Below are 23,685 nucleotides of genomic sequence, written 5' to 3' on the forward strand. Positions count from 1 at the left end.
ACCTGCTTTCTTCACCCTGTTTTTCTCTGTCCCAGTCCTAGGGCACATTCTTCAGATCCGTGCTGAGTGTTTTCATCCTAATTAGCCATGAAGAGATGAGAAAGGTCTTACCAAGCAATGACCCGTCCAGCTCACAGCACCACCAGAGAGCACAGGATGCCCACGGGAGGGCAGGGTCTGCTCCAACCTCAGAAACGAACAGGCCCTGGCTTTCCTTCTGAACCCAGTCGTAGACACGCAAGCTGTGAATCATACAAACTCCTCTTACACTCACTTAGAAATATAAATTTGTATTTATTAAAATGAACAGCTTGCTTCATATGTAAGGAAACAAATACAAGTTTTTCTAGATCAATCTCTAATATGGATTGTTCCAAAAATAGATCTCCAGTAACGGAGTCTATCTTTGGTGGGCCACATATCCTAGATACTGTGCTAACAGATTTATATCCTTTATTTCATTTAATTCCCATATTGACCCAGACAAGTAGTTATTCTCTGTCTTCAGTTGAGTAAACAGGCTCAGAGAGGTCATGTGACTGGCTCAGAATTACATGGCTGTTTAGTGGTGGAGCCAAGTTTGAACTTGGGTCAGTTTGACTCCAAAGACTGTACAGTGACTGTGCTCTAGTGCTGCCTTTGTGACTTATCACAGCAGCTCTGACATTTATTAATGCATAACTATAAGCCAGGCACAGTGGCTCACACCTGTAATCCCAGCACTTTGGGAGGGCGAGGTGGGTGATCACCTGAGGTTAGGAGTTCAAGACCAGCCTGGCCAACATGGTGAAACCCCATCTCTACTAAAAATACAAAAAATTAGCCAGGTGCAGTGGCTCACGCCTATAATCCCAGAACTTTGGGAGGCCGAGGCAGGCGAATCATCTGAGGTTAGGAGTTCAAGACCAGCCTGGCCAACATGGGGAAACCCCGTCTGTACTAAAAACAAAAAATTAGCTGGGCGTGGTGGCGGGCACCTGCAATCCCAGCTATTCAGGAGGCTGAGGCAAGAGAATTGCTTGAACTCAGGATGCAGCAGTTTCAGTGAGCCGAGATCATGCCACTGCATTCCAGCCTGAGTGGCAAGAGCAAAACTTTGTCTCAAAAAATCATAATACAAATAAACACGTAACTGTAAGAGAATTACAACAAAATTACTTCACTACCGAAGTATAGTCACAATTACTAATAGCAAGCAAGTAACAACAGAATGGCACTTGGACCTATCTGGATGAGATAATCAGGGAAGGGAGTGAATGCAGTCAATCACGGTTGCCAAGAGCAGGCTTGACCACTTTGTGTATGAGAAGGAAAACAGCCAGGCTTGCTAAAGAATCCGGGGTATTCCCGCCAACCTACCAAGGCAACCATAAGCTAGGCCCTGCTCAATGTCAGTTTTTCAAATTGATTATCAAGAAGATAATAAAGTCAATGAAGAAATCTAGTCAAGCCTGTTAGATGTGCATGGTGGCATGTACCTGTAGTCCCAGCTACTCAGACTGAGGTGGGAGGATTGCTTGAGCCAAGGAGGTTGAGGCTGCAGTGAGCTGTGATGGCACCACTGTACTCCAGCCTGGGCCACAGAAAGACACTGTCTCTTAAAAAAATTGTGAAAACATAACTTTGTAGAGATGCTCCAGTCAATTCATCTCCAAAACTGGCTTCTAGCTCACTGTGATAGAGCCAGCCACACAGAATGGGTGGTGTGGGTTCTGAGATCTCCGTGTGTGTGTGTGTGTGTGTGTGTGTGTGTGTGTGTGTGTGTTACAGAAAGGGGGGAGGGAGGGAGGGAGAGAGAGAGAGAGAGAGACAGTAGGGAGGTACAGGTTTGTGAGAGAGAGACAGACAGACAGTAGGGAGGTACAGGTTTGTAAACCCGACATATGAAGTAATGAATCCATCAGGACCCCCACTCCTGGTGACACAACATTGTGCTTGATGGATGACAGGGCAGTGGTTCTGGGGGCAATGGGCTTGGAGAGGGCACACACTCCAGCATGAAATATGGCAGCAGGATCCCTGGCAGAAGAAAGGCCGGGCATCAGGGCTTCACACAGAACAAGGCTGGTCCAGGCCAGGCTCTACCCATCAGGTTCCTGGGTGCTCCAGCAAAGCCAGTCGGAAGCCCAGCCTCCCCATGAGCACAGGGCAGGGGCAGAACAGAGCCAGTGCCCCCCAGGCCAGGTCTGTGTGACGTCCAGAGACCCAGACCACAGCCCACCTGCTCAGTGGGGGAACTCCTGCCATCTGGCTGCTGCCCACTGGATGAGCTGGGATCTTCCAAATCTCAACTGCCACCTTGCTCCTGATGAGCCCAGAAACCAAACACCCTGTCCTCCACAGTCCCCAGGGGAGCCTGGCAGGGCTGTCCCTTATCCTTGGGTGCTGGCCCAAATGTGTTCCTTGAACAAATAAGCCAGACCCAGAGAATGTGTCATGTACACTTCCTCATTCTTTTCTTTCTGGTGAGCGGGAGGAGAAATTCCAGTGAAGGAGAGGAGCAAATACCCTCTCACGGCCACCCCAGGACTACTGAAGATCAAGCTGGGAAAGAATGAAGGGGTCATTTCCAGAGAAAATTCAGACTCCCTGGGGTACCCTGGGTGCTTGGGAAAGGCATTAGCCTGTTCCAGACACAATGACACACTCGCTCAACGCATGGTTGTTTCTCGCCTTCTGTGTGCAAGGCATCTTTTCAGGGTGGGAATGCTGGCACTGAGCAGGACACACCAGGGCTCTGATCTCATTTAATAAGATCCAAGTGCCCCTGAAGGAGTTCCTGGGACTTTAAGCTGCTCAGCTCTTGTCTGGATGCCAATCACATGCCAAAGGAGTTTAGCCTAGAGAAAGAAGTTTCCAGGCCACGTAACTCTCTCAAATCTGAGCAGGAAGTGCAGAGCAGTCTCGGATAAACAGGCTGTGGATCCTGCCCTTGCAACTAGGAGTGGATTTGAAGCTCAAACTCTCCATGAGTTGATGCTATCTGCAGGCGAACCAGAGACAAATAGTCAGGGCCTCTTTGGACAGTGGTTAAGAAAATCTTCCAATACCCCACCAGGTAGTTGGTCTTTGACGTACCTTCTTCACTACCCTTGTTTTGCTGTAATTCCTTTTGTTTCTTTATTTTTCCTCCTTCTCTGTCTGCTCCACCTTCTCCTCTTCCTTCTTGATACTGTGTTTTTGTGGGATTTCTTCATGCTAGCTGATGTCTATTCAGGACTGAGACAGCATCTTATGTGTCTCTGTATACACAGTGCCTTGTGCAGTGCTTGGAATGCAGTAGGTGCTCAATAAAAGTCACTTCTTTCTCCTTCTCTTCCTGCCCGCTGTCAAGGGCTCTCCTTGGTTCCTCAGGCCTGCATGTGGGTGACAGCATCACGTCACAGAAACACTCATGCCTCAGGGGTTGCACAGTCACTGTCACCTCTCTGCCCACACACTCAGAGGACTAATTTCATGGATTTTATTATAGACTTTTCTCCCCAAAATAGCAAGCTCCTGGGCTGACTCAGTCAAGTCAACTCCATTTATGAAATGAAAAATATAAATTAGATGGGAACAAGGGTCAAGAAGACTATTTTCAACGAGTCAAAATTTCTCTTCAGTCACCTGACTGTCCCAGCGTGATTCTGAAGGTCCTGGCTTGGATGCGGTCTGTTTCCACTGAAACACATTAGCAGCTGAAATCAGCAGAGATCAAACCTGTCCTGCTGGGTTGTGTGGAATGCCAGAGGGATACCTGGTCATTAAGCTCCGTTTGAGTGAAGGAAAGAGGACTGCTTTGGAAAATAAAAATTTATTTTTAAAGCCACAAAAGTGAGGCCATTCCACGTCCTGCATAGTCCTGCACCTGGTCCTCATGGCTGTCACCATCACGAGTGGTCTCTCTACAGAAGGCAAGACCTTCACTCTAAGGAAGCTCATATTCCAGAACTGAAACTGTTGTGATCAGCTGCTTCAAGGATCATTGCCACTTCTAGCACAGTCCCTTGCTTTATCAATAAACAAACTAGAGTGATAACCCAAAATACTTATGACAGAGAATTAAGATTAGGCTTTTGTGGGCCACCATGGATTGATCGTAGTAATGACCCCGATTTGTTCATGCTTCCCTGTATCCATGCCCTTGGGTAGTGTCTTACCACATGGACACTGAACTTGACTCACCTCAGCCAATGGGATAGTACAAATGTGATGCAGAGGCTTGAAAAGCACTTGTGCAAGGGCATTTGGCCTGACTGCTCTTGAACCATGAGTTGCCTTGTGAAAAAGCCTAGGCCAGCTAGATGGAGGCTGATTGACCACATGGAGCAGGAAGAAAAAAACCACCCAGCTGAGCACTCGCACCCTAGCTGTTCCTCAACAAGGCCAGCCAAGATCAGCCTACCCTGGCCCCAAAGAGCAGAACCACCCAGCGAATCCCAACCCATATTGCAGGCCCAAAGAACCAGCAGCTGAATAAACAGCTGTTTAGCCATCCACTTTGGAGCTTGTCTCATACAGTAAAAGCTAACTGATACAAGGGCTAATTTCCTTCACATGATAATAGAAAGAATCCCTACAAATCAATCAGGATCTCTATTCTGCAAATATATTCTCATGCTTAAGAAATTTTTGAATATTCAGGTGTATCCTTTGCTGCTTATTTTGCAAAGGCAAAATATTTGAAATAATCTCACTTTCCATCAATAGAGACTTAACTGTATTCACACATGTTGCTGATGGAAATGCAAACTGTGGAAATTTGCAACATCTACCAAATTATCATCTACCCTTGGACCCAGAAATCCACTTTGGAAGAATTGCCCTATAAATATACCCACACATGTATTGTGAAAAGGTCATTCACTGAAGAATTGTTTGTATAATCAATAAAACATTGGAAACAGCCCACGTCTACCAACAGGGAACTGGTCAGGGCATGTCCACAATGAACCACTGTACAGAAGCCAACCAAGAATGAGGAAGCTCTTTAACAACAGATAGGAAAGAGCCTTAAGATAGCTTAGGAAAAATAGCAAGGTATAGAGAAGTATAGATAGAATGCTAACTTTTAAATTTGAAAACCACAGAGTGAGAATATATATTTTCCATGTATACTTATATTTGCATAAAAACTCTCAATGTATAAATAAGAAATTAATAAAAGTGGTTCCCTGGGTGGGGGTAGGGGTTCTGGGAAATGAGCAGATGATTGATAGGAGGGAGAAGGAGAATTTTTACTATACACCTTTTTATTCCAATCATGTCTTTGCTGCCCTCATCACTCCACTAAAATTGCTCTTGTGAAAGTTGACAGTGACTTCTGCTGTGTTCAAATCTGGCATTCTTTTCCCATCCTCATCGTAGGTATAATAACTATCTCTTATATGCTGATCTTTGGCTGTTCCTTGAAACACTTTCTTCATTTGGCTTCCAAGACTCCTCATTCTCCTCACTTTTCTCATATTCCCTGGCACTTCTCACTCTCCTTTTATTATTTTACTTATTGATTCATAGGGGTTCTTTGAATAAGAGGAGGAGTTCTTTGCACATGAAGGAAATTAGCCCTTGTATCAGTTAGCATTTGCTGCGTAACCCAAGCTCACATGTGCCTCACTCTGCTTTGCTGGCACCTCTTAATGTTGGGGAGCTCTAGGGCTCAGTCCTCAGAACTCCTTTCTATCTATACCTGCTCTCGTGGTGATCAAGTCCAGTCTCATGGCTTTACATATTTCCTCTTTTGTTATGATCCTCCAAAATCTCCACCTCCAGATCTGTTCTTTCTTCTTGGCCCCAGCATTTTGGGAGGCTGAGGCAGGAGGACTTCTTGAGGCCCAGGGTTCTAGACCAGCATGGACAACATAGCAAGACCCTGTCTTTATTAAAATTTTTAAAAAATTAGCCGGGTATTGTGGCACACACCTGTAGTCCCAGCTACTTGAGAGGCTGAAGTGGGAGGATCACCTGGGTCCAGGAGGTCAAGGCTGCAGTGAGCCATAATCACGCCATTGCACTCCAGCCTAGGCAACAGAATGAGACCCTATCATTAAAAATAATAAAATCATAATAAAATATTGCTATTTGTATGTTATATTCCAAAATTGACACTTAATTGATTAGAATAAATGATATGTTCAAATTATTTTTGAATAGAAAGAATGGATCTTGAATCTTGGCTGTAAGACCTGTCTAAATGTACTGAAGTGTCTAAGGAAGAATGTGTTAGGGGAAGGGCAGTCAGCCACAGTAGCATTGCAGAAGCAAACTTGTTCATTGCCTATCAAGCACTATCTGGTGGAGAGGAATCTAGAACAAGCCAACCAACTTTTGAGTGTCTAATCCAGCAGTCAGCCGTAATAGTTCCATCCAAGAGGACACAGAGCACGGAAATATAAGTGCCCTGTCTTCCCACCATCAACACTCCTCCTGGAGAAATGTTTCCCTGGTGAGCTGGGACTCTAAGACTAGGAAGAGGATCCTCCCTCCTAACCCACATCTGAATATTTCAGTCACACTATAGGCAAGGCCACTCTGACATGAGATGCTATGGCTTAGACTTCCATGGGTGAATTCATTCCTGTTGTCTCTTCATTCAACTCAGATTTCCAATAAACTCACTGCCTATGTCAAGTTTTCACTTGTCCACAGAGAGAAAGAAAAAGCATGGTAGTCACTTTTTTAAATTGCTTTTTTTTTTTTTTTTGGTGTGAAAATGCCCTCTGTGAAAACTCCAAAGTCTTTATACAATAATATTTCCAGTGGCATTAATATAATTAATTCCCTCTATTACATTTTCTGTATTAGCAGAGCCGGATTTAGATCACTATTTGACTTTCCCCACTTGTAGGGAGTAAATACTCTGGTAGGACGTGATTTTTAAGTATTCTGATTTTGGGGTCAGTTATGTCTATTGTAAATACATAAATGGGCAGCTATTTTGGTGTTTGGACACCTGCCTCAAGACTGTTTAATATGAGTGTGCCCACAGGAGAGAAGTTTGCTCTCCAGGTTACGTTCTGCAAGACCAAGAGCACCCCCTTGGCCTGTGGCAAATTCACCACCCTTGGCCACCTCCCCACCGCCCCATCCTCACCTCCACCCCCAAAACAGACAGGAGCGAATAACAGAAAGTGTAATGCTTTGGCCAGAATCCTAATAAAATTACTTATTTAAGATATGATGTACTGCACATCAACCATGCCCTTTAGAAGCAAAACTTATTAAGTTTGAGCAGATCATCTATTTCCGAAGTGCTTCAGGTAGATAAGAGAGATAGACAGATGAAGATACAGATATAGCTTCAAGACACATTATTGACTATGAATGCTAAATTATACAGGCTCCAGAGGAATTCTTTTAGCTATTGTCTGAAAAGTGTATGCTTACATTCATTTGGCATTTGCATGAAGAAATATTGGCAGGATATACCAGAAACTAATCAATTTTGGGGGGTAGAATAAGGACAGGAAGCAGAGTCATACTTTCTACAAAACCTTTCAAAGCTTTTTAATTTTTGGACCGCAGGAATGTATCACCCATTCAGATTTTAAAAAGCAACACTGATATCTGCACAGAGCCTTGTTCATGTTGGAAGGTCTTTTGCATGAAGCATACAGGCATGCCACGTTTGGTTTTGTGTTCCCGCAACAGATAAAATCAAATGTCTCCATCAATCAGGGGTCCACAGCGATTGGTGTGTGTCATCACCGTGGTTTCTAGTTTCTGTATTTGATGCTTTGACATTATGGGGTCATGCTGACCTTGGACTGTCCTAGGAATTAGCCAGTTCCTAGAGATGATAAAGGACTCATCTGCTAGTTTGCTTGGCACATGCACACCAATCCATCCATGAGCCCACATCCAACCACCCTTACTGGCTTTCATACTCTGGGCCACCATCCATCTACCCTAATCATCCCAGGACCAGGTACAAGACAACTAGAGACAGCCCCTAGTCCGCGGAGCCTGCTGAAATTATCAAACTGACCAATCTTTGAAACTGCTTAGTCTGCCTCCCTATCTCCTCCGCACAGAAACCACAATAAAGACTCTTGCTATGCCTTCCCCTGCTCCTTCTGCCTCCTGACCTACCCTGGTACTTCTCACATGGCTCCCCAGGGCATATGTGCCCCCTCGACTTGCGATCTGCCTGTATAGCAAACTATCTTTTCAATGGCAGCCACCTCCTCATCTGTTGGCCTTGACATGCTGAAAAATAATAGTCTGCATTTTAAGTCCTTAGGCCTAGAGGAGAATATTGGTCTGCAGAAGGCACAGAGAACACAGGACAGAAATTTTAGTTGCAATAAAAAGGCTTGTAATTTGACAGAATGCTTCTAAAATGAAACCCAAGAATGTGTCCTATCCCCAACAGGAGAAACTAGTGAAGGTTAGGACACATTGCTCAGGGCAGTTTGGCTGCTAACACCCCCAGGTATACTTCTATTAATAAATGTCACAGCCATGAGAACTGTACGCTTATGAAGGAGCCCACAGTCAGCTCCGTTACCAGGTAGCTTATGCTCATGTGCCTCCCCACAAGGGAAGTGCTGGGGAGTGTCAATTCTGCAGGAATCACCACAGGCGGGACTAGGCAATGTTTACACTGTGCATTTTTCACTTTAGGAAGGCCTCATACGTGAAAATGAGCATTTGTAACAAAACAAAGAAGGAATGATTCCTCAGCCCATAAATAGTGTATGCTGAAAGCGCTTTTCAAATAGGAAACTTAGGTGACTTACATGATTTGACGACAGGAATTTGAATTGCTCACCACTTCACAGGAGCCTAAGGTGATCAAGTGAAGTTAATGACAGCAGCCTTCACACAATTGTCAGTGACTAAGGGCAGTGTCCAAGCCCCTGCAGCCAAGGGTGTTAGTTGCCAGAGCAGCACGAAGAACCTAAGTGAGTTAGGAAAGAAGCTGGTCCGTGTGTTCGGAATTGTTGGGTTCTTGGTCTGACTCCAAGAATGAAGCTGCGGACCCTTGCAGTGAGCGTTACAGCTCTTAAGGTGGCGCGTCTGGAGTCTGTCCTTTCTGATGTTCAGATCGGTTCGTTGTTTCTTCTTTCTGGTAGGTTTGTGGTATCGCTGGCTCAGGAGTGAAGCTGCAGACCTTCACAGTGAGTGTTACAGCTCTTAAGATGAAGCGTCTGGAGTCTGCCCCTTCTGATGTTCAAACATGTTCGGAGTTTTTTCCTTCCGGTGGGTTCGTGGTCTCGCTAGCTCAGGAGTGAAACTGCACACCTTCACGGTGAGTGTTATAGCTCTTAAGACAGCGCGTCTGGAGTTGTTTGTTTCTCTCGGTGAGCTCGTGGTCTCGCTAGGCTCTGAAGTGAAGCTGCAGATCTTCACGGTGAGTGGTACAGCTCATAAAAGCAGCGTGGACCCAAAGAGTGAGCAGCAAGATTTACTGCAAAAAGTGAAAGAACAATGCTTCCACAGCGTGGAAAACGATCCCCGCGAGTTGTCAATGCTGGCTAGGGCAGCCTGCTTTTATTCTCTTATCTGGCCCCACCCACATCCTGCTGATTGGTAGAGCCGAGTGGTCTGTTTTGTCAGGGCGCTGATTGGTGTGTTTACAATCCCTGAGCTAGATACAAAGGTTCTCCATGTCCCCATCAGATTAGTTAGATACAGAGTTTCACCACACAAGTTCTCCAAGGCCCCACCAGAGCAGCTAGATACAGAGTGTTAATTGGTGCATTCACAAACCTTGAGCTAAACACAGGGTGCTGATTGGTGTGTTTACAAACCTTGAGCTAGATACAGAGTGCTGATTGGTGTATTTACAATCCCTGAGCTAGACATAAAGGTTCTCCATGTCCCCACCAGAGCAGCTAGATACAGAGTGTTGATTGGTGCACTCACAAACCTTGAGCTAAACACAGGGTGCTGATTGGTGTATTTACAATCCCTGAGCTAGACATAAAGGTTCTCCAAGGCCCCACCAGAGCAGCTAGATACAGAGTGTCGATTGGTGCACTCACAAACCTTGAGCTAGACACAGGGTGCTGATTGGTGTGTTTACAATCCCTGAGCTAGATATAAAGACTCTCCACATCCCCACCAGACTCAGGAGCCCAGCTGGCTTCACCTAGTAGATCCCACACTGGGGCTGTAGGTGGAGCTGCTTGCCAGTCCTGCGCGTGTGCTCACATTCCTCAGCCCTTGGGTGGTCGATGGGACTGGGTGCCGTGGAGCAGGGGGTGGTGCTCGTCGGGAAGGCTCGGGCGGCACAGGAGCCCATGGAGTGGGTGGGAGGCTCAGGCATGGCGGGCTGCAGGTCCCGAGCCCTGCCCTGCGGGAAGGCTGCTAAGGCTCGGTGAGAAATCGAGCACAGCGCCGGTGGGCTGGTACTAGTGGGGAACCCAGTACACCCTCCGCAGCCACTAGCCCGGGTGCTAAGTCCCTCATTGCCCGGGGCCAGCAGGGCTGGCCGGCTGCTCCCAGTGCGGGGCCCGCCAAGCCCACGCCCACCCGGAACTCCAGCTGGCCAGCAAGCGCCGCACGCAGCCCTGGTTCCCGCTCGTGCCTCTCCCTCCACACCTCCCTGCAAGCTGAGGGAGTGGGCTCCAGCCTTGGCCAGCCCAGAAAGGGGTTCCCACAGTGCAGCGGCGGGCCGAAGGGCTCCTCAAGTGCCGCCAAAGTGGGAGCCCAGGCAGAGGAGGCGCCGAGAGCGAGCGAGGGCTGTGAGGACTGCCAGCAAGCTGTCACCTCTCACCTGGAGGAATGTGCGGGCAAGAGTGAAAATTCACACATGAACCTCAACTGCTCTGGTATCGATTTTCTGAAATGACAGTTTAGAGGCTGACAATTCACAATTCTTTCATTTGGTCAAGTTTCTAATATATTTTTGTTTATTTTTATTTATTTATTGTCAACACCTCAAAATTAGGATATTTCACAAAGAAGAGTCAGATTTCTAGCTTTTATTGAAAAACTAGGAGATCTGGCCATACTGGGCCCATACTTGCAGGCAAAACAACCAGCTAAACTGAGCAGTGGTAGCTGCTCCCTTGATGCAGCGTCTGAGCGCTCCTGTTTGCCATAGCTGCCACCACTCCATACTGCTTCCAACAGTGATGCTGAGTGCCAGTAAGCATATGTCTTAGCACCTAAAGAAACATTTATTTGTACTTATGGCTCTTTCAAGTGTGGGAATATAAAAAATGGACTTACGAGACCTATGTTTTTCCAGAAAAAAAAAAAAAAGGAAGCCAGAGAATGCTCTGATGTGCTTAATAGGACAACAGATGTCCAAACATCTCACCCCTGCTGGCAAGACCTCATTGCGCACGGACTAGTAAACAGTAAAACTTCTTCAGTGAAGGCTGAGCAGGGGATGAGGTTGGGGAGCCAAATTTGAGTCTTGACAGAGGAACACAGCCTGAGCAAGGAGGTGGCCAAGGAAGCTGCATCACAGTGACCGAATGGCTGGGGAGAAGCACCTCTGTGAAACGGATGAGACGAATCCGTGAATCAATCCTTGAAAGTCAGATGGGCATTAATTGAACATGCTGATCAATTCTAATCTTAGCTACTAAGCAGGAAGCCTCATCCTTGCACAGAACTGAATTTGATGTGGCAAGAAAAGAAAGGCAACTGGTCAACCCCGGAGTGAGCCACCTACTAGCCTATTTGAAATCGAGATGCTTTAAACAACACAGCTGGAAGGCAGAGGGAAATGCAAAACCAAAGGAAAGTCCATGTGCTTTGCAGCTGGGTCATCAAAGAGAATTCCTGTGGCTGCCAAAAAGAGAAATGGAGGAAAAGAAAAAAGCCTAAGTCAACCCCCTTCTCCCTCCAAAATAAAACAAGCTGTGTGTCCATTTTTCAATCTGGGCAGACCACTTCCCTGGGGTAAGAACATAACACACTTTCTCACTCACGGAATGTGACAGGAAGAGGGGGAGGGACCAGGCCCCAGGAGTCAGTTTTAGTTTCCACCCTGTCCCAAGGCAGGGGACAGAAAGAACCACGCCTTTATACACAAACATCCTGGACAGATCAAAGTAGAGTCATAGATTTTATTTAATTAAAATAGATTAAAAACAGACTGTAAAAGAATTAGAATTCTCAATAATTTACTATTATTTACATTAGCAAATGTCGGTCGTTAGTAGACACTGAGCAGAGAAGCTTGAAGAACGGGGATCCTCTCCTGTGGGCAGGGGAGCCCCAGCTTCCCTCGTGATTCCCGTCCTTTCAAGTTCATTATGGCAGCTCTGTCAATGAGCACCCCAGGGTGGTGTGGCCGCAGCACCAGGACCCGCGCTGAAGGCCCAGAGACCTGGCAGGCCGGGAAGAAATTCCTTTCCTCTGGGAAGAACCACCAACGCTCAGTCCAAGCTCACACGGTTATCTAGTCGGCAATGCCTTCCCTGCCCTGCAGCCAATACCCCCCACTGTGCTGGGCCTTCTGCAAACACTCCTGGGGTTGACCCAAACCCAGTTTCCAGATAAAAGATAAAAAGAAAAAAAAAAAAAGGCCACATATCCCAGTTCTCAGAGAAATCCTGGATTACTAAACATCCCCTGCCTGTGGCACCTGGAATGGGTGACTTGTCAAAATCTCCCTCAAGACGTTTTGTGCGTTTGCCGTGGGAGGGAATGGTGGGGAGTCAGGGTGGCTGGGGGGCACTAGGCCACTTCACCAAGAGGGACGCACCTCCCAGGAAGCAGTAGCAGTGAGAGCGAGCCCCACAGGAACTGTCCCTGCCCTGGCAGTGCGCAGCCCTGTGGGCACCAAGCAGGGAGTGAAGACCCTCAGAACACAGGCCCTGTGGCCTCCGGCTGTGACCTCAGCTTGCTGGAGACTCTGCGGTCAGCCTGACCCACTAGGAGCCCCTGCTGCTCCACTTGCAGGATACCCAGGCCTCCTGGCGTCAGTGGGGCCTGGGACGTCTGGGAGGTCCAGAGCTGGGGCAGCAGCTGTGACCATGGGGGCCAGCACAGTGGACAGCATCAGAGCTGGCAGTGAACAGCTGAGGCGGGGGAGGCCTGATAGAGAGGTTCAGTCCCAAATGTCTGTCTCGAAGGGGACCAGGTGGTAATACGACAGGTTGGTGACGTAGGCTGCTGGGTCGTCCCCGTCCTCCAGCTCTGAGGGAAACTCACTGCCATTCTCAAATCTGAAATTAGAGAAACCAGAGGTGAGGGATGGCTCGTTGTTGGGATCAACACCAAACACCCGCCGGGCCCGTGAGCATGACTTTCAATGCCCGCTAGTAAGTGTGCAAAAAAACCACGGCTACAAATGAACTGGTGAGCTGGCTCCTGCTCTGAGACTGCCAGAGCTTCTGGTTTCCACTGCCTTGGAGACTGCTGTCTGCATTTGCTTAGACAACCCTTAGCGAGGCCTTCATCCATTCCTTCATTCATGGAGTGCTGATTTTCACCTCTTGTTCTGTGCCCAGCACCGCGTCAGGCTGTGGGATCAGCAGTGAACAAGGCAGGCAGGGTCTGTCCTCAGGGAAGAGGCGCCTGCCTCGTGCTGGGCCCTGGGGACAGCTGAGAGAGGAGTGGTCACGAGCTCACAGACTGACCGCAGCAGAGATGACACACGGACGCACAGGAGGCTGCGAGGGAACAGGAGGCTGGAGAAGAGCCGGCAAGGCCCGTGGAGGTCACGGGGGGAGACACCTTCTAGCGGGGAAGCCTGCATGTGGGTACGTGTTGCATTCGCGCTCTGGCAGATGAGAAGCATCCGAACGTGGGGGACTTACATGGGGTGAGGAGAACTAGGGAAGAATACAAACCCCAAACATAAGGGGACGTAAAAGCCCGCGATACTGACTCCCCACACACTGGAACTGTTTCTACTCCCTCTGCAGCCCAGGCAGACTTCCTACGTTAAGAAAAGAGACTCCAGGTCTTTAAAAATGCATAACAGAGAAAAGCACAAGAAGGACATTCTCCCCAGGAAGGGGGACAGAGCTGTACGGCTTGTGGGATTTTCCTCCACCTATGAATCAGCCCAAACCCGGCAGGCCGCGTGGGAGTGTGGACAGAGGCAAGCAGCTGCCCCACCCTCCTGGGAGCCACCTCGGGGCTGCCTCCTGTGCCGCCCCCAGTGACTGAAGGTGGCCCTGGCCCGTGGACAACTGTGGGAACTCAGCCATCTCTGGAAAGCTTTGCCATGACCAAGATGACTGCACAGTCCAGGCCCCTGGCTGGACACACAACAAGGCAGGGCGAGCACATGTCCCCCACAAACCTAGTACATCGTGTGAATCCCGCTGACCTCAAGGGACAGGGCTGTGAAAACAGCTTTAAGGCATTTGGATAAGAAAGGCTGAGGCTGCAGAGGAAGGCCTCCCCTCTGACTCCATGGCCAGGCCTGGAGTGTGGTGTCAGCCCCCGCCTCGGCTTCCCTATGCTCACGGTCTTGGCAACACGAGGCTGGGACAGAGGCCGCGGCACAAAGAGCCCTAGCTGTGGGTGGGAAAGCTATGGGGGCTCACGGAGACAGAGCAGCTCTCCAACTTCATCCAGGGAATGAAATCTCTTCCCCAGACCAGGGCTGGATGGAAACCCAAGGGGGAACCTTGGGCGTGCCAAAAGGTTCAAGCCAGTCAAGGGACAGAGCCACAGCGCCACCTCAAACAGTGTCCCACCACCTGCCCGTCCTCCCTGCCCAGATCACAGGATGACCCTGAGGACATGAGGAGGGAGGGGGACCGGGATGCTCAGGGAAAATGAGTCATGGGGCTAAGGCTCCCTGAGGTCCCCACAGAACCGCCCAGTGCCTCGGCCCTGGATGACCTCCCAGAAGCCAGGCAATCCCTTCGCCAGCTGAGACTGTCACCTGCAGAGCCCCAGAAGTCCCCACTGGCCCCATCTCTATCAGATACATCCATTCCCTGAGTGCAGGTGGGTCTCTGGGCCCTGGCACTGGTGCCCACTTGCCCCTGGGGCCAGACTCGGGGCAGCCTGCTGAGACTCTGCTGGGGGGGCCCTGCTGTGGGCCCGGCGGCACTGGGCTCACAGGCTCGGGCCAGACAATCAGCCTCGGGTGCCAGGGAGGACAGCCACGCAGGGAGGTGAAGCCTCCAGTTCCACAAAGGGTGTCTGTGCTCTTGGTCGCTGTCAACCCCCCACCCGACAGCCGGTGCCGTGTAGAAACAGATCGTCCCTGTGAGACACTGGAGCTGGACCATCGACTCCACTGCACTGCCCGAGATTGAGCAGCCAGAGAGAGGCCCGGCAAGCCCAAGTCGGAACTCCCTCCAAATGCTCCCGAGCCCCACAGCGGCAGGCGTTTCTTTGTTAGGCTTTTCTGGGGTCATGGGGATTTTCTCGGCCCTCTCTCCCTGTGAGCCAGGCATCCCGGAGCAGGTGGCCGCCTAGTCAAGACCTGTCACTCCTGTCCACATACAGTCCCGGGCAGCTGCAAGAGCCACACCTCTGGCCCGGCTTTCTTCCCTCCGTGTGTTTCTCCTCAGCTCCAGCCTGCTCACGGTTGAACTTGCCTCCTAAATCTGGCCTCATTCCAGGGTGCCAAGGGCCTCTTGGATATAGAAAGGGGTCCCCTTGCAAACACTGCAGACTCAGAGCCTGCACAACTGGTGATGAGGAAGGGTCTCCATCTGTCTTCTCCCCAAGACAGTGCCTGGCCAGTAACTACCCCTGCCAAGCTAAAGGGCCTTTTTCTTTCATCCATGATTACACTCCAGCCTTGTACCTCCACAGTGCCAGCCTGTTGGCATGGGGGACCCACAGGTAATGAGTGAATGAGCTATGTACAGTGGGGTCAGGGCAAGGGACACAAAGGGGCAAGGCAGGTCAGGAAAGCTGCGGCCTTGGCCCCACCGGCACAGCCTCTGCCACCAGCAGCTCATGACCCCTCTACTGGGAAGGATTCTCGCACCATCTACCCGAGAGACACACTGGTAAAGGCGGGGTCTGTTAGCAGGAGCCAGTCCCACAAGCCTGACAGGGACCCCCCACCCCATGCTCAGTCATGGAGCAGACTGTGGAGAAAGTGGGGTCTATTAGCAGGAGCCAGTCCCACAAGCCTGACAGGGACCCCCCATGCTCAGTCATGGAGCAGGGATTCAGCAGAGGAGGCCCAGGCCACCGGCTGGGGCCCAGGTTCATGCTAGGGTCACAGCCCTGCCGCCCACAGGCCCGGATGTGGGTCTTGGCACATGTGGCCGGCTCTAGTTTCAATCTGCTGCTATGGAGGGCTAGCAAATGCGTGGGGCAAGACCCGGGCCATCCCCAGGCTATGTCATTCCTGGGCCCACAGGGAGACTCTGCATCCAGAGCTGCCTCTGTGGGACTCTCAAGCGGGATGTTTTACACTCACCATCTGTGGTCTTCAACACAACCCATGGTGGGACAGCAGAATGGTCCCGTGAAGGTAAGAGAAGTCAGGAAAGGTTAAATAACTTTCTGAGCTCATACAGCCAAGAAGCAGTCTGGATTTGGCTGTGTCAGGAAACAGAGGCCAAGCTGTCTGGGGACCCTGGTGCCCCCAGAATTCACCAAGAAGATGCCTGGAGGAGAGCCAAGGCTGAAGATGCTGCCGACCCCAGTGCCGGGCTCTCTAGAGCATGTGTTACAGTCAAATCAGAGACAGAAAGAGCGGAGAAGACAGTGGTGGCTTTGGCTGTCCAGCCTCAGTAATCAGATACATCCTACACCTTCAGCACAGGGCCAGGCAGCCTTGAGGCAAACATGTCCCCATCTCAGGGAATCAGGACCACTGAGTGTGAGGCATGTGGCCCTCCTGGCCCTGGAGACAGCATCACACCCTTCAGGGCCCCACACGAACCAGGCCCCTAGCCCTGCAACGTCTCCTAAATGCCCCTCAGAGCCAGCAACTCCATCCTCCACAGATTCACTCATCAAGATCTCACCAGACTCTAGGAAAGGCAAACTTCTAAAATCAGTGTCCAAATGCAGGTAGGAACTGCTGGGTGGCTCTGGGCACCCACTTCCTTCCATAAGAACAGTGAGCCCCCATCCCACAAGGCAAATGGCTCAGGACAGTCTATGAAACAATATTCAAATCAGCATACTTACAAATGCTCTGCTGGGTCCACGCCCAGGTGCTGGTCTCTTCCATTTGGTATACTGTGGTCAATAACGATTGTTTCAGTATTTGCTAAACAAAATCCATTGGACCTCATGATTTCTGAAAACCAAAGCAACAAGGTGAGTCCTCAGGAGGGGTCGGGGCTTGAGGTTTTGGAGTTTGGAACTTACTCCCATCTCCCTGCTTTCTCCTCCACCTGTTGCCCGTGCCTCTCTTCCACACCGTAAGAGAATGCCGTGCACCCGAGACCCATTCAGAGCTCTGCCGCACAAAGTCAGGGAAGAGGTCAATCCCCGCAGGAGCCAGGCCTGCTGTGTGTCTCTCCCAAGACAAAGATGCTCTGCTGCCTGAGTACGCTCTCCATATGCCCTTCGCTGTGGGCTTCAAGCTGGAGTACAAAGAAGGAGTACTGGGCTCAAATCTGTGAGTCTGCGTGTGAGAGCAGAGCTATGGCACAGTGACATGTGGCTCTGCCCAGGGTACCTCTCCTTGCTGAGCTCTCACTGTGGCTGAGACAGAAGTAACAATATTGACTGCCCTGGGTTGTTGTTCTGACTGAACGAAATCAGTGTGCATTTTATTCTTATTTCAATAGTTTTGGGGTTACAGGTGGGTCTTGGTTACATGGATAAGTTCTTTAGCGGTGATTTCTGAGATTTTGGTGGATCCATCACCCAAGCAGGGTACACTATACCCAGTAAGTAGTCTTTTATCTCTCACCCCACGAACCCAAAGTCCATGATATCATTCTTATGCCTTCGCATCCTCATAGCTTAGCTCCCACTTCTAAGTGAGAATATACAATATTGGTTGCCCATTCCTGAGTTACTTCTCAGTGTGCATTTTAAACCAAAGGGTGACTTTCACTGTTTCGCTTTATGTAATTCTGTATGTAAATGATTTTTTTTTTCCAAATAAGCACAGATTTGGGTAATTTAGAAAAGCCAGCAAAGAAAAACGACTTCCTACGTCCACACCGGCTGCATGGCATGAGCTAGAGGGTGGAAGTCTGCGCTAGTCCTTGGCTGAAGGGGCTGGAATGGAGGATGAGGAGCCAGGACAACGAGCTCCATGGCCTTGGGACTCAGTTTCCTCCAATGGAAAATTTCAAAGTTGTATTAATCTCCGAGGATCCTTCTCACTCTGAAATCCCATGAACTCCTGGATCGCATCATGCCATCTGGTCCATCTAGGTATAAAAAGCTGCAGCGTTCGTTTGTATTTTCTGAGGGACCGCGTTTCCGTCCCCTCGCTCGGCAGATGAGATCTGGTAGCCATGGCCAGTTCTTGGAGCTAAGGTCCTCCAGCTGCCCGTGAGCCTGCTCGTCTCCTAACCACAGTTCTAAGACCAGAACCACCTTCGTCTGTTCTTTCGACTCAGAACCTCTATGCACCCCATCATAAAAGTCACGCCTAAAATATACTCCAATTCCCGGTGCCTTCTCAAATCCAAGGGATTATCATCTTCCCATTCAGGACACAGCTCCTAACAGCCCTCCCTCTCCCCTGGCACACCACACCCAACAGGAACATCGCTCACTGCCCCATCGGATGCCTTAGTTGCTTGGGGGACTGTTTTCCTTTATTTTTTCTTACACCTTACCACAATTTAGACTGGTTTATTCCCGTGTATGGATTTGCTTTTTTTGGTAACTGAAATAGTCACTTTCTGTTTAATCTTTCTACATATTTGGTTCTCAGTTCTTTGAACTGCTTTCCATATGAAGAGAATTAGGGAAATTACACAAAAATGAGGAAAGAGAAACAGATTTCCTCCTCGCCCCCCCATAAGATCAAAATGTCGATTCATCAGTCAGATTCATCAGGTCATTGCTAAAATTCCACCTGCCTTTCTGGAGAAGGGCCACTGGTGTTTCCTGGGGACATCAGTCCTCAGCTCTTCCCTGCCCTCCTCCCTGTACCAGCTGGTAGGGCTGCAGGTCCTGAGAAGGAGCTCTGCAAAGCAAAGAAGAATCAGTGCCCAAAGTCTGGGGTCAGCCACACTTCCAGGTGCAAAAGGGGCAAAAGACGATGCTTACCAAAGCCTCACTGAACAGGCGGACTGTGAAAACTGCCATATCCTAACAAGATAAACTAAGATTCCCTCGCCTCTCTATCTAAAATGGGTGGCAGCACAGAACCACTGCCTTTATTGTTTTTATTAACTCTGACCCAAATCTGTCTTTCTTGGGAAGCACATAAAACCTCAGAGCAACCTCCATACAGCCAGCTGACAGCCCCATCCCCCTTTCTCCCACCCCTTTTGCAAAGGGAACTTGGTTGGGTGGTGGCCTACAAGTTAAAACAAATGTCACTGCTGCAAATCACTTCTGAATAAAATTCTGAAGAGTTACTTTACATGCCTACTCTTTCTTAAATGTGAAATTTGGAGCTCCACAAAATGGAGTCATTACCAGTCCCCCAAAAAATAGATTTGTAAGCAATCATTCCTTAATTGCCTGTGACAAGGAGCCTCATGCACATACATGTGGTTTAATTATTTGCAAGGCTGGCTGGGCCCTGGAGGACACTAAGGTATGTCTGGTGCCTCCTGCATGGACCTTGCTGTCTCAGGCCCGGCCCAGAGAGGGACTTCGCTTAGACTCTCGCATTTCACTAAAGATGGTCCCTGAGAAGCTCCGGTTCCCTCCTGGATCCCACCTCTGCTGTCAGCCCCAGAACCTCGAAAAACCTAGGGGCAAGCCAGGCGACACAGCTGGCAGGTGTGCAGCAACCTCTGGAACATTTATTCCCAACAGGGGTTCAGAAAGGGATGGTTTATTGAAAAGCAAATTGTCTTAAAACCTAGGGAAGTGTGCACAGCTTTTATATGCCTGTGCTGGGAGAAAATGGAGCACAGATTCTCTAACAGTTTACATTTTTATTTACTTGGTCACTTTAACAAACAAGTCCTAAGAAAAGCTGTAGAAATTAGAACACGTCCACAGTTTAAAAAAAAAAAAAAAGAAGAAAAAACATTTAGCTGTAGCAAGCCTCTAATTGTAGGGACCACTGGTTTAAGGAGATCTTCTTGCTAAGCCTGTAGCCTGTGCCCCGTTTCAACCACGGACAGCAGATATTTACATGGGAGTTGACCTCCCAGGTCAGTTTTCACAAGACGATGGTGTAGACCATGAACTTGTACCTTCAAGCAAAAGGCTGCATTGAGATTCATTGCTACGGGACCAGGGAGCCTGACTTGTAACAAAGTCCACTGATAACCTGCCATGTGCCTTCGGCCAGAGCACTAGCAAGCATGGCGTGTCTCAGTGTGGAATGCTGGCTCCTCAGGAGGCACGAGCAGGTAGGAAAGCATGCAGACTGCAGCTGGGAAAGGCTCTGCTACTTATGCCTGGAGAGCAGGTTACTTCTTGCTCAGTTTCTTCATCTGTACAATGGAAATAAAGGTATCCATTCCAAAGGCCATTGTGCAGACTAACTTGAGATGATGTATGTAAAGAATCTAGCAAATACTGAGGGCTCAATAAAGAGTCCTGAGTGATCTATCATGATCATTCAGTGCCCTTTTATTAACTGCCTAACTGGGCTACCCCTATTTAGTAAAAATAAGGTTGACATTATACAGAAGCCAGATTAATGAAAAACAGTGTTCTATTTCCAGGCCCCCTAAACCTAAATAATCAGATTTTGTGGCTGAAATTGATGAGTCCAAATAGCCGTATCAAGGCTGAGGTCCGCATTTCCTCACAGCTATTATGATCAGTGTTAGTAATGTCCTCACATCTGTTATGATGTAAATAAAAAAGAACGGAAGAAAATGTTGTCATTCAAGAAAAATTATAGCATCTGAGCCTCTCTTCAAACATACAATGTGAATGTCTTAGAAGTCAGCTTAGTATCTATAGCAAGAATCTTTGACCAGTGTAGCCATTTTAATCACATACATGACTGATTCCATGAAATAGTTGACTTTCAAGCTATTTTTTTACACTCATATTTTTCCAAATGAAAGCAGCCCTGCTCTTCCATGGAAACTGACATTGGCACAATTCTGTTAACTAAATGAAAGACCTCCTTCACTTGAATTTCAACAGTTTTTCCACCAACGTTCCTCTTTTCCGTGGGGGCCCCAATCCAAGATCTCTTGCTGCAATGAGTTGCTCTGTCTTGGTCTTCTGCGACCTCTGACAGTTCCTCCATCTTCCCTTGTCCCTCATGACCATAGCACTGTTAGAGAGGACTGAGCTATTTTAGCAAATGTCCCTCGATTTGGGTTTGTTGGCAGTTTCAGAGTGATTCGATCGAGGTGATGCATTTTTGGCAGGAACCCTACACAGTGACGCTGCATGAGACCTGGAGTGGCATATGGGGGTGGGGCTGATGCTGACAGGTCCTGCTGCTGCTGAGGCTGCTGTGGAGTGCCTGGTGAGGAGGCTTCTGCCAGCTGTTTCCACAGTGAAGTTACCACCTTTCCCTTTGTAGTTAATAATTGAAGGAGGATGCCTTGCGGCTATGCAAATCCTGTTTCTCCTCAAAGTTTCACTCATAAATCTTTGCATCTATCAATCAATGGATCTTTTTTGCAACAATTACCAATGTGTCTGTTTGCCTGATGGCAATTTTTCTGTTTTTTGGATGCAGCTATGTTTTCATAGCCCCACAAACGTCACAACCCCTCACTTCAATAACTCTATTCCTTTTCTCAGCAGACACGTGGTCTCAGCCGTGAAAGCATTCATACTCTAGCCTTCCTCCCTTTCACCTCCTCTCTCCCACTGTATTTCCCATGCACTCCAGCAACGGAACAAAACCCAAAGCAGTGCCCTTGTATTAACTGGCTAGCTGGACTACCCCTACATAGTAAAACTAAGGTTGAGATTGGCTAGAAGCCAGATTAATGAAAAATAAAATTGTGATTCATTTCCAGGCCTCTTAAACCTGAATGGTCAGATTTTGTGGCTGAGACTGATAAGTCCAAGTTGCCAGATCGAAGCTGAGAGGTTTGCATTTCCTTTTACATTGCACAGCTGCAGCCACGGGGCAGAATGCTCTAGATTCTTGCTTTCTTACATTTGATAAGCATTGGGACAAAGAATGATTAAGGAAGCACTGCCAAGGGATGCAGTCCATCCTGACTGTCCTCACCGTGGCCCCAGGAAGTGGAAACAGTCGCCGCGCCTGCTAGCGCCGGGCGCCATCTAGTGGAGCTCCTGACAACTAAACTGTCCTAGAAAAGCCAAGGTACTCGGCACCTGCAGGTCCCCATCCCCAGCCTACATCATGAGAGCAGAGACAGTCAGTGCCTCTTCCCCACGGCACCGCCTCCCTACACGTATGTCAGTGGCATAAGAAATGGAGGAGGAGGGTGGATGTGGGCTCTCGGCCGGGAATGAATGGAATTAACCAGGACAGCAGTGGACAGGCAGGTTTGCACGAAGGACCCTGCAGGGCCACAGTCCATGCAACGGCTGGCCAGTCCCCTGCAGGAGGCCGAGGCTCTGGAGTGGAGGTGACATCAAAAGGCTAGTGTGGGCTAGGCTCTGAATGCCCAGAATGACAAAGAACTTGGGCTTGATGGTGAGAGTGAGCTTTTAAGACAGTTAATGAGCCTCAGAGGTCAGAGCTTTGGGATGACTGGCTCAGTCCGCGGGTTCATATCCTGGAGAAAGGGGGAGGCATGAGAGAAAGCCGTGTGGACAGTCTCAGGTGATGCCAGGACTCTCTGGACCCCGCGCCTCAGCCTGGGGAGCCACAGATCCAGAAACATGCCAAATATGGGACCAAGACTGAGAACATGATGTGCCTATGTGTGAGCCATTTTCTCAAAGGGATGTTGGGGCTATTTATTGTCAATAGTAATTTCATTAAAAAGCACTCCTGAAGGGAGGTATCTGCCATGGTGTGGGTGGGTGTACCGCCTCGCCACCGGCAGGCACAACTGCTCTAGATTAAGAAGCTCCCTTAGACACAGTGAGGGGCCGGCTAGACCGGGAACAGAGATCGGAAGGTCTAGGGGGTTCAGAGAAAGAAAACCAGACTCGGTGACCGGCAGAGAAGAGGAAGAGGAGGAAACACTCAGAGCACTTGAGACCCTCGGCTCTGCAAGGCTGCAAGAGGCCGTACCGCCTGCCGCCTCCTGCAGCAACCCCTCCGGGCCCCCAGACTTTGCACTGAGACTGTTAGCCACAGGCTGGTGCAGACTCCATGGTTAGGCAGCCCCAGATGTTAGAACGTGTTCTCTGCTGAGCCAAAGTCGCCCACAGTTACTTCTACCCACAGACCCAGTGCCAGCCCCCACCTGACCCCTTCCCATGGCAGCCCGCCAACATCTGAAGGTGGCATCCCCTTCCTCCTAGCTGCTCTTCCACATTTCCTCCCATTCTTCTGACCCCTGCCCACCAGACACTCTTCTCTGGATGTAATAATTCATCTTGCTGCATCCCAGGGACAGTCTTGACTTGCATAAGGAGGCCAGGACCCCTGCCTTCCTAGACCTGGACACTGCACCCCCATCACACACGGAAGGCCACAGACAGCCGTGGCTGAAACCTGTCCTCAGCCCTTGCAAAAAGGCAAAGAAAACATACTTTCAATGGCAACATGAGACTCTACGTTTCTCCCTGTTAAATTTCGTCTCACTATGCTCGCCCCTTAGGGTCCACGTGGGCCATGGGTTCATACACATCGCTGATAGAGAC

At 49.1% G+C, this 23,685-nt stretch overlaps 1 protein-coding gene and 1 long non-coding RNA gene across 3 annotated transcripts in view; both read right to left on the bottom strand.

The window, feature by feature from the left end:
• Positions 1 to 270: 270 nt before the first annotated feature.
• Positions 271 to 9,453, bottom strand: LOC134810258 (uncharacterized). Its single transcript, XR_010157885.1, has 4 exons — positions 8,724 to 9,453; positions 5,905 to 6,002; positions 3,079 to 3,356; positions 271 to 2,983 (listed from the first exon to the last, which is right to left on the bottom strand). It is a non-coding gene; the product is annotated as an uncharacterized LOC134810258 (long non-coding RNA).
• A 2,544-nt stretch (positions 9,454 to 11,997) lies between these two features.
• The window catches only part of PXDC1 (PX domain containing 1), a 29,199-nt gene continuing 17,511 nt past the window's right edge, over positions 11,998 to 23,685 (bottom strand). Inside the window, exons 4-5 of one of the 2 annotated variants that reach the window (XM_001162147.7) lie at positions 17,014 to 17,125; positions 11,998 to 13,115 (exon numbers count right to left, since the gene is read on the bottom strand). In XM_001162147.7, the coding sequence (XP_001162147.1) occupies positions 12,998 to 13,115; positions 17,014 to 17,125 (230 nt within the window). In that variant the 3' untranslated portion in view covers positions 11,998 to 12,997. Of the gene's footprint in view, positions 13,116 to 13,571; positions 13,725 to 17,013; positions 17,126 to 23,685 lie in introns of those variants that run through there. The other variant, XM_016954839.4, reaches the window with a different exon arrangement.

Source organism: Pan troglodytes, chromosome 5 (assembly GCF_028858775.2).
Source record: "Pan troglodytes isolate AG18354 chromosome 5, NHGRI_mPanTro3-v2.0_pri, whole genome shotgun sequence".
Taxonomy (NCBI): domain Eukaryota; kingdom Metazoa; phylum Chordata; class Mammalia; order Primates; family Hominidae; genus Pan; species Pan troglodytes.